Here is a 12,933-nt window from a genome sequence, read left to right on the forward strand (position 1 = left end):
AAAAAAAAAGACAGCTGGGGAGCTTGGTCCAAGGAGGCATAGGGATGTAGCCCTTAATTGAGTCCTGAATTTTTTTTTTTCTTTTTGAGTCACGATAGCACAGCAGGTAGGGCGTTTGCCTTGCACACAGCCAACATGGCCGACCCGAGTTCGATTCCTCCACCCCTCTCGGAGAGCCCGGCAAGCTACCGAGAGTATCTCGCCCGCACGGCAGAGCCTGGCAAGCTCCCCGTGACATATTCGATATGCCAAACACAGTAACAACAAAGTCTCCAATGGAGACGTTACTGGGCCCGCTCGAGCAAATCGATGAAAAACGGGAGGACCGTGACTGTGACCATGAGTCACACCAGCAATGCTCTGGAGTTCCTTCTGGCTCTACACTCAGGAATTACTTTGGGGACCATATGGGATGCTGAGTATTGAACCCGGGTCAGCCATGTGCAAGTCAATGCCCTCCCTGCTGTGCTATTGCTCCGACCCTGGGTCTTGAATTTTTATTTTAAGTTTTTCTGAGCAGTCGGCAGCCTGAGTAGTGACAAAGTGCCCTGGAGGGCCAGTACTGACGTTTTTGTGTGTGATGTGGCAAATCAATCAATTAACTTATTTTGGGGTCAGGGCAGTGCTCAGGGGCTACTCGCAGCAGGGTTTGGGGAGCAGCAGCCTTCTGTACGCAGATCTTGCTCTCATGAGGTTGAGTTCTCTCGGTCCCCAGACCTAGGAATGATTTTTCAGGGTTTGTTTTTTCAAAGGTTTCAGCTTTGTCCCGGATCACCACTGACTCGGACTGATTCAAAGGCTTTTGCAGGCCTGTCACACTCAGGAACCAGCCCTCTGTCCTCCCCAGACGGGCCTGCGTCATCCCTGTCCAACTCGTTCCCGTGACATACCGGCTCTCATGCTGCCGCCAGCATGTGCTAAAGTCTCATAGACGGAGGCTCGGCCCCCGGCCGTCCCCTCCACCTCTGGGGGACCCGCAGTCGTCCTGCCTAGGGAACCCCCAGTCCCCCACTGAGCAGGCCCGTGATTGGACTCTGTCTTTCTCCTCCCTCTGGTACTCAGGACACCTGGGCCTGACGTCACGCAGGGCTCTGGGTGTAAGACCCTAGAGTCCTCCCTTGTGGTCCCCGGGAACAGAGAGTGGTTCTGGGCTGGCCCCCGACCTGCCAGGCCCTGCCCAGAGGGAACACGCAGTCCGGCTGTTGTCTTCTTGGAAAAGTCACATCAGGGAGTTTAATGAGTGACCTGCAAAGCTGTTTTCCACCCCAGGGGTCAGAGAGCACGGGGCTGGGCAGCCGGATGGGGCTGGTGAGGGTGGCCGCTGGACGGGCTACAGGAAACTCTTCCCCTTGAGCTGGTTCTCGCTGCCTCTCCCTGAGGGCGTCCTGGTTGGGGACTGTCCTGGGGACTGGGGGGTGGATGGCAGGAACCCCAGCCCAGACTTCAGGTGGGCCGGCCCCATGGCCCACACCTGACTCCAGCGTCCCTCCTGCCCCCTCCCCTCTCCCATCCTCGGGGAGCAGGGATGGGGGGCAGCTGGGGCTCGGAGCCCCAGGTCTCTGGAATCTCTGGAGGCAGCATTGAGCTCGTTTTTTTGTTTTTTGCTTTTTTTGGGTTACACCCGGTGATGCACATATTCCTGGCTCACGCACTCAGGAATCACTCCTGGCGGTGCTCGGGGAACCATATGGGATCCTGGGAATTGAACCCTGGTCGGCCGCGTGCAAGGCAAACGCCCTACCTGCTGTGCTATCGCACCAACCCCCAGCATTGAGCTGTTTTCTGCCAGGCTGAGGGGCCTGGGAGCAGAGGGACCCTCTCTCTGAACCCCATATCCTCTGTGGGGAAACAGAGTCTGATTCCTGCAGGAGAGCCCCCTGGGAGCGCAGACCCTGCGACCCCAAGCCTTTCCCTGAGCAGGGCAGGATGAGGCTGAGGAGAGGGAGGTACAGGGGGACCGAGAGCAAGTGCTGTGTTTGCTCCTCTCGGGCTCTCACGCTTGCAAGGTTGGGGCCCGGCGCGGACCCTGCTTCAAAGTCCCCGAGTCCATCAAAAATTAACAGGCCAGGCAAGGGCAGGGCTCAGGGGTGACCCCTGGCCCCTAGCATTGCACAAAGAGGGGTAATCAGCCCCGGGGAGGCCCTGAGGCACGGCGGGGGCTGGGGGGAGCTGGGAGCCCCTCCTCCACTCCCCCCCTCGCTCTCTCCCCCTGCCAGCTGAGAGGTGGCTGTAAGTGGCCTCTGTGCTCTAACCCTAGTTGGTCCCGCCTGTTTTTGTACAACCTGCAAGTTGAGTGGTTTTGGCATTTGTAGACGGAGCAAAAAAAAATCAAAGGAATGTGACAATCAAAGGGACTTCAAAGGCCCTGAAATGCAGCAGAGCTGGACCTGGGCCGCAGGCGCCAGCAGGGCCGGGCTCCCCGGCTGACACAGGCCACAGGCTGTGCAAGGGCCCTGCGGCCCCTTCTGCCGTCCTTCCAAGAAAGCACTTTCTGGTTTTGTTTGGGGGGGGGTAGTGGGTCTCGGGGGCTATTCCTTGCTCTGTACTTGGCGTTGCTCCTGGGGGACCGTGTGGTGATGGCACCTCCTATGTGCAAGGAGCCCCTGGATTCAAAGACACCAGAGTCCAAAGGCCAAGTGGAGGACTCGGGTGCTGAGGCGTGGTCGGGGCTCCCAGGGGGCAGGCAGGAGTCCCTGGTCTAACCACTAGGCAGCTCCACCAGGCGTCTCCCCTCTCTTGGTCCCTCCCCACCTGTGAAGGGGGCCCTGCAGATCTTTTCTTCTGCTCCCTAGTCTTTTGGGAGGGTTCTGTCTCCAGGAAGCCACGGCATCTGATGGACAGAAATAACTGGCAGCAGTTCTCACGGCCTGGGCTCGAGAACCGGGGGCTAAGAGGAGGTGACTGTGGCGTGTGGTGCAGGGGACCCTCTGCTCCCAGACCACCAGGGCTCGGGGCTCCATGGCTGAACCCTGAGACTCAGCCCCTGGCTGCCCGCTGGAAACGCTGCCACGTTCTCTTGCTCCACTCGGCCCCTCAGTGGAGCTGGGCCTGAGCTTAGTGCTATGCCTTTGGCAGGGACACCTCCCCCCGATGTCCACCTGGCTTTGTCCCACCCTGCGACCCCCCACCCACCCACCTCCCCAGAGCATCTCTTCTCAGCACATCCACCCCCGGGAGCCCCTTCCACGTGGGTTCCAACCACTGAGCCCTGGGTGCCCAACATGAGGTCTGTCCCTGTGACTGCTTTGCTGACCAGTGAATGACTGAACTGCTAAAGCCACCTTAGGAGCCCCCTGGGCTCCCCTGCCCGTCGCAGGGCATTTCCCTCTCATTTCATGCGGGGTGCTAGGGTCATTTCAATTTCAGGATGGGGGAGTGGTCCCCAGAGGTTTCCTGGGCCACCCTCCCCCTGAGCCCAAGCTGCTGGACTTCTGCTCCAGTGCTCGGAGGCGGAAAGGGCTGGCGGCTCCCTCTCAGCCCAAACCCCTCCTTCCCAAAGCACAACGGGACTCAAAAGTCGGTTCAAAAATAGGTTTTTATGGCCCACACAAGCGAGGCCTGGTAGGGAAGGTGCGCGTGGGGGTGACCCCAGGGGACGTCTCCTCGGGCTCCCCTCCAACCCCGCCTCCCACTGTCACCTGAGCAGGGGGTGAGTGTCCCCTGGTCAAGGCTGTGCCCGGGTCCTGTTGACGCAAGGCCCCGTGACGCACGCACGGGAGGAGGGCGGGCGCGCTGACCTCGCGGGGCCCGGTGTGGGGGCGGGTCCGGGTCCCCTCAGTAGGGGTAGGGGGACACAGCGATGAGCAGCACGTACAGGCTCTGGTGGCGCGGGGCGGCGGCGCGCACCGTGAGCCGGTAGAGGCCGGCGCGGGTGAGCGCGCGGCGGGTGTAGACGGCGCCCAGGCCGGCGCGCAGCGGGCGCAGCGCGAACGGGCTGTGCGGGTCGGGCTCCAGCACGCTGAGCTCCGTGCGGTTGGCGGCCACGCCGGCCTCGGAGAAGGCGGCCAGGCGGGCCACGTCGTGGTGGGCGCGCACGCCCAGCGGCAGCGGCAGCAGCTTGTACTGCAGCGTCGAGGGCCCGCCCGCGCGGCAGTCCCGGGAGCAGCGCCGGTAGCACGTCCTGCGTGGACACGGGCGCCTGGAACCGCGCGCAGGGACAGGCCACGGGCGCGCACCCCCCCCTCCCGGCCCCGAGTGTCTGCGTGTCGCGGGCTGTGTGGGGGCGCGCCGAGGGGCCGGCGTGCGCTGTGTGGCAGGGCGAATGAAGGGCCCCGGGTCCCCGCTTCTCTCCCAGCTCTGGCCTCTCCCCCAGACACCCCCCCTTCTTTTTTTTTCTTTCTTTTTGGGTCACACCCAGCGATGCACAGGGGTTGCTCCTGGCGGTGCTCAGGGACCATATGGGATGCTGGAATCGAACCCGGGTCAGCCTCGTGCAAGGCAAACGCCCTACTCACTGTGCTATCACTCAAGTCCCAGACCTCCCCTCTCTACATCAGGAAGGTCCCCTGCTCTGGGTCATCCCACGTGGCCTTCCTGGAGGAGGGGTCAGGCAGGACAAGGGCCCCGGTGTTGCGTGGAAAGCAGCTCCCTTACCCGGGGCTGGAGCCCTGCCGGTAGGTGGCCGGGCACGGCGTGTCCACGCACTGGTAGCTGCCCCGGGTGTTAAAGCACATCTGGCCAGGGGCGCAGTCGATGCCATCCTCCTCGCACTCGTTGATGTCTGGAGGCGGGCAGGGGGTGCAAATGGGGCAGGGGCACAGACAACCCCCGGGGTGGGCACCTTAAACCTTTACCATGTGGCCACATCAGCTACGCATCAGTGACAAGCAAGTAGGTTTCCATGAAAATAAATGGGGGGGGGGTGCAAGAAATGCCCCCAGGGGGTTCATGTGTTGGGCAGTGCCCTTCGCATCCCAGCTCACCTGACCGCCCCCCCCCCAGCCCAGCAATGAGGGCCCTCTTGCCTTCGAGTCTGGGGAAGCCCAAAAAAGAGGCAGTTGTGTGTGGGGTTAGAGTGCCCAGTCGGCCCCCAAAGATGCCCCCTGCCCCCCACAAGCCCAAGACAGGAAGTAGCCCCTGGGGTGGGCAATGCTGCTGGCTATCCCATGGCTCTGAGCATGGCCAGGTGAAGCCACCTGTTTCTACATCCACCAGGCCCTGACCCCCACGCACCCCGACCCAAGGGGGCTGAGGGAGCGGGTGCAGCCCGGAATGGCAACGTTGGTATGGTCCCTGCACCTGCCAATCTCAGCTCCAGCTCAGAGCAGAAGCCCCGCCAGATGGCAGTGGGTGTCTGGTGCTGCTCCCGGCCCTGAGGGGCTGCTGAGGGCATGCGAGGGCCGGAAGTGGGCCCGTCCCACGCAGCCCGGGCGGGGGCTCACCCTGGCAGTTCTTCCCGCTTGGCAGGAGGCGGTAGCCGGCGGGGCAGAGGCACCGGTAGCTGCCCTCGGTGTTCTGGCAGGCATGTTGGCACAGGCTGGGCACGCGGCACTCGTCCAGGTCTGCCCAGCACAGGGAGTGGGGGGGGGGGGGAGATGCCCGCTGAGTCAGTGCTGCCCAGGTGAGCCCATGCCTGCTGGCCAGGCTCCAGACAGGATGGTGTCCCCTCCAACCCTGGAGTTGGGGACCCCTGCCAGACCCAGGGGCTAAGGAGGGAACCTCTGCTGAGGTGCCTCCAACCTCCAGGCAGCCCCCTCCCCGCCCACACTCGCAGCCTGGAACTTGGGCTGACCCTCACCCTGGCCCCTGTCAGCCTGGAACATTCTTCGCTCCTGAATGTTTCCTTCCCTGACTGACCCCTCTGCTGAGTGCCAAGGGTACCCGCTTCTCCTAGTGGGATACCGGGACAATTGTCCAAGAAAGTCCCCCTTGGACCAAAGCGTCCTGCACGCCAATGGATGCTCCATTCACCTGCCCGCCACGCCCCTCGGGAACCCACCCCTGGGCTCCGCTGGTGCTGCCCCATGTCCCGTCTGCCTGGGGTGCCCCCCCACACTCAGGAAGAGGGCTTGGCCTTACCAGTGCAGACTCCATTCTGCCGGATGAAGCCCTGCGGGCACCAGGCCCGTCCCTCGCTGCCCAGAACTTTGGGGCGTGGCCGGAGGGAGACCCAGGCATGGTAGGAGCCCCCGGGGCCGCGGGGCCGCAGCCAAGGGCCCCGGGAGCTGACGGTGGTCACGTTCTGGCCTCTGAACTCGCGCTCGGGGGGGACGCACGTCCTGCCGTCCGGGAGGAGCGTGTAGCCGGGTGGGCACAGGCAGCGGAAGCCGCCCTGTAGGTTCTGGCACTGGTGGGCGCAGGGCGGGGGCCGCTCCACACACTCGTTGACATCTGCAAAGGAGCAGGCAGGGCACTGGGCCTCCCAGCTCTGCCGACCGGCCCCTCGGTGCCCTCTCTACCCTCTCAGCCTCTGAGTCCCTTCCAGCCTCCTCCTCAGAGCTCCCAGGAGGGGTCGCCCCAGAGTGCAGGGGGAGAGACTGTGGGGTCATGAGTGTGGCAGAGCAGAACCCAGCACCACAGAGCCCAGCACCACAGAACCCAGCACCACAGAACCCAGCACCCCAGAACCCAGCCCCTCAAAACCCAGAACCACAGAACCCAGTCCCTCAGAACTTAGCACCTCAGAACCCAGCACCACAGAACCGAGCCCTCAGACCCAGCACCCCAGAACCCAACCCCTCAGAACCCAGTCCTCAGAAGCTAGCATCCCAGAACCCACCCCTCAGAACCCAGCCCCTCAGACCCCACCTCTCAGAACCCAGCCCCTCAGAACTCAGCCCTCAGAACCCAGCACCACAGAACCCAGCCCCACAGAACCTAGCTTTTCAGAACCCAGCACCCCAGAACCCAGCCCTCAGAGCTCAGCACTACAGAACCCAGCGCGACAGAACCCAGAACAACAGAACCCAGAACCACAGAATCCAGCCACATAGAACCTAGCCTTTCAGAACCAAGAACCCCAGAACCCAGCTCTCAGAACCCAGCATGACAGAACCCAGCACCATAGAACCCAGCACCACAGAACCCAGCACCTCAGAACCCAGAACCGCAGAATCCAGCCACATAGAACTTAGCCCTTCAGAACCAAGAACCCCAGAACCCACCCCTCAGAACCCAGCCCCTCAGACCCCGCCTCTCAGAACCCAGACCCTCAGAACTCAGCCCTCAGAACCCAGCACCACAGAACTCAGCCCCACAGAACCTAGCTTTTCAGAACCCAGCACCCCAGAACCCAGCCCTCAGAGCCCAGCACGACAGAACCCAGAACAACAGAACCCAGCACAACAGAACCCAGCATCCCTGAACCCAGCCCTCAGAATCCAGCACCACAGAATCCAGCCACATAGAACCTAGCCCTTCAGAACCCAGCATGACAGAACCCAGCACCACAGAACCCAGCACCACAGAACCTAGCTCTTCAGAACCCAGCACCCCTGAACCCAGCCCTCAGAACCCAGCACCACAGAACCCAGCACCACAGAATCCAGCCACACAGAACTTAGCCCTTCAGAACTCAGAACCCCAGAACCCAGCCCTCAGAACCCAGCACGACAGAACCCAGCACAACAGAACCTAGCACCTCAGAACCCAGCACCTCAGAACCCAGCCCTCAGAACCCAGCACGATCCTGGTCTCAAAGTGGGGGCAGGGTCCCTGTACCTAGGCAGGGCAGGCCAGGGCCCTGGGTCCGGTACCCGCGGGGGCACCCACAGTGGTACCCGCCCGGGGTGTTGTCACAGAGCTGGCTGTAGTGGCATTCATCGGTCTCCTCCAAACATTCGTCCACATCTGGGGGGATGGTTGGAGCTGAGCCCAGACCCCCCCACATACCCCTCCACACTGCCCGCACTCCCCACACCTCTTACTCTAGAGTCGCCATCAGGCGGGGGACCCCCCACCTCCCAGTTGCCGAGGACTTGCAGTATATGAGAGTTTGGGGGTCCGAAGGGAATAGAGGGTGGGGCTGGGGTGGGGGCTGGAGCCTGGCATGGCCCCCAGGACTGGTGAGAAAGAAGAAAGGGGCACACAGGGCCCGATCCCCCTCTTCCCGTGCGCCGTCTCCTCCTCATGCAGCACCCGCAGAGGCCAAGGTGGCGGTATGGCACTGACCAGGGAAGTGCCTTAGAGGGACCCAGCCCTGCCTGGAGCCCCTCAGGCCTGGCGACCCCCTTCTGGGAGCCCAAGGGAAGAGCAAGCCTGGCCACAGCACTCCAGGACCTACTCAGTTCCCACAGGCCTGCTGCTTCTCCTGCCCCCATGGCTTGGTCCCCGGGATTGTGTCCGGTGCCCCCCCAAGCATCACCTTCGCAGCCCGCCCCATCGGCGGCCAGCCGGAAGCCGGGCTCGCAGCCCGGGAGGCAGCGGTGGGCCCCCGGCAGGTTCTCGCAGCGCTGGCCTTCCGGGCAGAGTTGCGGCTCCCAGGCGCACTCATCCACATCTGGGGGCCGGGGGACTGTGTGAGCGCTTACCCGGACCCACCTCGACACCCCCACTGTGGCCCAGGCAGCCCCACCCCAAGGGCCAGGGCTGCCGTGAATGGGCCCCCACCCTCCTTCTAGCTCTTTCTTCCACACACCCCCTTCCCAACACAGAGCCCAGGGGACCCCACGGGCCGGGCGTCTGGGGAGACTCACCCACACAATATGTGCCTTCAGGGTCCTGCTCAAAGCCCTCCGGGCAGCTGGGCTCACCCTCCTCTACAAGACAAGCCAAGCTCAGGACGCCGGGCCCAGGCCCAGGACGTGGCCCCCATGGTGGCCCTGGGCCCGGGGGTGCAGAAGAGAAACACAGAGATGGGAGGGGTGCCTGTGCCCTGCGCCCCCCCCACACACACAGGGGAGCAGAGAGCGGCGGTGCCTGGGAACCCCTGACTGTGTTCTCCTGGGCCGGAGGGGGAGCTGGGAGGACCCCGGAGCCGAGTCCCGTGAGCACAGATGCCTCTTGCCGAAGGAGCTGCCCTCATGGCTGTCGCCAGCCTGCTCGGCGGGGCAAGAGCGCCCAGTTCACAGATGGACACACTGAGGCTCAGAGCCGGACCCCTGTGTCCCCCTGCCCCCTCCTGCTGGGCTCCCCCTTCCCTCCCGTGTTCAGATTGAAAACCCGTGGGACCCTCAGCTAATGGGGCACAGTGGCTCCCCGGAGCCATCCTCCCTTTCCTCGGAGCCTCTGTGGGCTGCCCACGGGCCTCTGGGCATCCAGTGTCCCAAGGCTGTGGCCTCAGTGTGGGACTTGGCACCAGGGACCCTCCGCAGCTCCCATTCTGGCCCAGGGGACCCTCCGCAGCTCCCATTCTGGCCCAGGGCATCTGCACACACTAGGGTTTTCCCGTGCACGTCCCTCTCTGTGCCCTGGGGTGGGTGTGGAGGGAGGGCGGGGAGCAAGGACCTTGGGTGCCAGGGCGGTGGGGCTCACCAGCCTGCAGCGCCGTGGTGAGCTGGAAGTGCAGGGCCTCGGCGTCGGGCTCGAAGGCGCTGCGGATGTGTGAGGCGCGGAGGTGCTGCACCAGCTGGGGCTGTGGGCCGCGCTCTGCGTCGTAGCGGATGCTGTGGTTACAGCGCGCCCACGTGGGCACGCGGCCCTGCAGGAAGCGCTGCGTGGAGGCCCCTGAGAGCTGCCCGGGGCCCGTCTGCAGGTACTGCTCCCCGAAGTCCTGCGGGGAAAGCATGGGGCACCCGACTCAGGGAGATGGGGGGAGGGGCACCCCTCACTGCCTGCTCCTCAGGGGACGGGGAAGATGGCTCGGCCTCCCGAAAGCCATTGGCGCAGCCGCAAACGCAGCGACGCGGTACTTCAACAAACCACACACCCTCCCCCTACTCCAAGATGACCACGCCACATCCAATAGAGTTCAAAGTAGGAGGCAACTAATCTTAGTGGGAAATATACATTTTTCTTTTGTTTTACAGATATAGCACTGTAGCACTGTCCTCCCATTGTTCATCGATTTGCTCAGGCAGGCCCAGTAACGTCTCCATTGTGAGACTTCTTGCTACTGTGTTTTGGCATATCGAATGTCACAGGTAGCTTGCCAGGTTTTGCCATGTGGGTGAGATACTCTCGGTAGCTTGCCGGGCTCTCCAAGAGGGCCGGAGGAATCGAACCTGGTCCGACCAGGTCGGTCACGTACAAGGCAAACGCCTTACCTGCCGTGCTATCGCTCCAGCCCCATATATTTTTACAGATATATGTATAAAAAATACACAAGGTTCAACCTTTAACAACATGTTAGTGATCGCTTATAGAAGGGCTTACTGGCCCCTGGGTGAAATACAACAAGCTCCACATTCTTTCATCTAAGAATACTTTTTTTTTTGTAACATTTTCAGCGGTTTCTCATAACAATCCAAAATATATTACTTTGATTCTGCTTTGGGGCAGGGATTGGGGTTCGGGATGGAAGCATCTGAAATGTGGTGGTGGGATTGGTGTTTGAATATTACATATAATGAAATATTGTGAATTATTTTATAAAGTAAAAAGCCTGGCAAGCTTCCCGTGACGTATTCGATATGCCAAACACAGTAACAAGTCTCACAATGTTACTGGGCCCGCTCGAGCAAATTGATGAACAACGGGAGGACCGTGACCGTGACCATGATATAATATATATATATATATATATATATATATATATATATATAAAGCTGGGTCCATGAGTTCATCATGAGATCCTTCCCGTGACCAGCTCCCAGCCCAGATGGACCACCAGATCTGCGGGCTCGGCCCCCAAGGGCTGGTAACCGGTTTCCCTCTGTACCCACCTGCACTTGGAGATCAGCTTCGGTGAGGCTCTCAGGGATAGCCCCATGGACCTCTGCGTCCAGGATCAGGAAGCCGTCGGCGTCCAGGCCCCGGGCCACCTGGGTCACGGTGAGCTGGTCCCCTGCGGTGCCACACCGGCCCAGAGTGACTGAGGGGTCTAGGGGGCTGCCCCCCATGGCCTCAGCTTGGCCCTGCCTGCTCACCCGTTTCAAATTCCACATGGGACTCTTGCTGGAAGCGGCCTCCGGTCAGCGAGTGGCCGTTCAGGGTATCCCCGCTCTCCCCCGCCAGGGCCCAGTAGGTGGGGGCCAGGGTGACCACCAGCACTCGCATCAGGGGTCCTGAGTGGGGTGAAGGTAGCGGCCAGGCTCAGAGGGTCTCTGGGGCGACCCTGACCAGGCCGGGGCTTCCTGGCACCCACGATTTGGGGAGTGGTGGCAGCTTTTGCAAACGCTGCTCAATCAACCCAACAAACCCGGAGGGTGTCCAGGAAGCTGGACGCAGCAGCCAGTGTGGCTGATCTGCCGGAAACGTGTCGTGCACAGCCTCCAGGCACCCTGACCACGGACTAGGACGAGGGCCACGACCGGCTGCGACCGGCCATGGCCCTACCCTCCCTCGTCTCGGCTGGGGTCAGGTTGGTCTGGCCTTTCGGGGGTGGGAGACCAGAGTTCCCGGGAAACAGCATCGTGGGGCCGGGCAGCTCCTCCTCAGCCTCTCCTGCCTCGGTTCCCACTGGACAGTGACCACGCCCTTCTCCCGCCCCAGCTCCGAGCGACCCCCACCCTGACCCCCGAGATCCCCATGGGCCTGTGCTTGAAGTCCCCCCCCCCCACTAACACTGCGTCCTCCTTCCCTGGACCCCTTGGTGAATGCGGGGTCCGCAGCCCACCGGCCGCCTCATGTCTAGAACATTCCATTTGTTCACCACCTCTTGCATGAAAGCTCGAACGCGCATGTTCCTCGCTGCTGTGGGTCTGGTCCCCTCTCCCCGTGCCCTCCCCTGGGACCCCAGCCCTAGACCATCGCCCCTCATTGCTTTACTTTTCTTTCTTTTGTTTTCTGGCCAGCCCCAGAAGCGCTCGGGGTCACCCCTGGCTCTGCACTCAGAGGTCACTCCTGGCAGAGCTCAGACACCGTAGGGGATGCTGGGACTCGAACCCGAGTCAGCCATGTGCCAGGCCAGTGCCCTCCCCACTGTGCTGTGGCTCCAGCCCCTCTCTGGCCCGCTCTGTCTGCTTTCTGGGGCCCGTCTCCGTGAACTGAAGGCCACTGCCGCCTGCTCAGAAGCACCATCCATCCTGGACGTGCTTGGTCCTGTCAGAGCTGACGAGACGGTGTGAGGGACCCCGGCTTGGTCTGGTCCCATCAGCTCTCAGAAGCTGATCTTACTGAGTTTCCTGGTGTTTGGGGCCATGCCCAGCACTGCTCAGGGCTGCCTCCCAGCTCTGTGCTCTGGAGGTGCTGGGGGCAGGCGTGGCCCGTTTGGTGCTGGGGCTTGAACTTGGTTCTCGGGTTCAAGACCGAGCGAGGGGTCTGCTAGGCTGGCCCGGGCTCCACTCACCCACGGTGGCCGGGACGTGGCCGATGCTGGTGAGGAGGGTGACGGCCCCCGCCTCCGCCTCCCGTCGCTGTACGCTGGTGTTGAGGGTGGCCGCGCCCAGGTCCTGGCCATTGATCACCCCGACCATGCTGCCCCGGCTCCCCCGGGGTTCCCCTAGGAGAAGGAGGAGGAGGAGGAGGAGGAGGAGGGGAGCAGTGAGTGTTGGTGCCCACGCATGGCACTGTCCCATCTTGTAAAGGAGTAAACGGAGGCCCAGAGAAAGCAAGCAACTTGCCTCGGGGCACACAGCAATGGGGGAAAGAGTGGGAGGTGAAGTGGACCCCCATCACTCAGGGGCATCCTGGCCCAGAGAGGAGTTGGGGCGCTGCAGGGGTGAGGGTTCAGGCAACAGAGGGTGAGGGTTCTCTCTCTGCTGGGACTACCCAGAAACCCAGCCAGTCAGGCCCTCAGGTTACCCACATGGGCTGTTGTGGGAGTGGGTGGAGGGCCCCGAGAGGCGTCACGGACCAGCGGGTACCAGGCCCCCGGCAGGAATGGGAAGTGGCACCTGAAGTGCCCAGCCTCCTGGGTCCGGCTCCAGCCGCCCTACAGTAGGACTTCTGCTTTTT

General features: G+C 62.5%; 1 protein-coding gene across 1 annotated transcript in view; it reads right to left on the reverse strand.

The window, feature by feature from the left end:
- Window positions 1-3,570: 3,570 nt before the first annotated feature.
- Window positions 3,571-12,933, reverse strand: part of HMCN2 (hemicentin 2) — a 102,017-nt gene continuing 92,654 nt past the window's right edge. Inside the window, 11 exon segments of the mRNA XM_056108910.1 lie at window positions 3,571-4,120; window positions 4,594-4,720; window positions 5,382-5,501; window positions 6,019-6,330; window positions 7,660-7,788; window positions 8,303-8,437; window positions 8,634-8,696; window positions 9,412-9,649; window positions 10,761-10,882; window positions 10,965-11,102; window positions 12,326-12,478. Of these exon segments, the coding sequence (XP_055964885.1) occupies window positions 3,775-4,120; window positions 4,594-4,720; window positions 5,382-5,501; window positions 6,019-6,330; window positions 7,660-7,788; window positions 8,303-8,437; window positions 8,634-8,696; window positions 9,412-9,649; window positions 10,761-10,882; window positions 10,965-11,102; window positions 12,326-12,478 (1,883 nt within the window). The 3' untranslated portion in view covers window positions 3,571-3,774.

Source organism: Sorex fumeus, unplaced genomic scaffold (genome assembly GCF_029834395.1).
Source record: "Sorex fumeus unplaced genomic scaffold, SorFum_2.1 ptg000233l, whole genome shotgun sequence".
NCBI classification, from domain to species: domain Eukaryota; kingdom Metazoa; phylum Chordata; class Mammalia; order Eulipotyphla; family Soricidae; genus Sorex; species Sorex fumeus.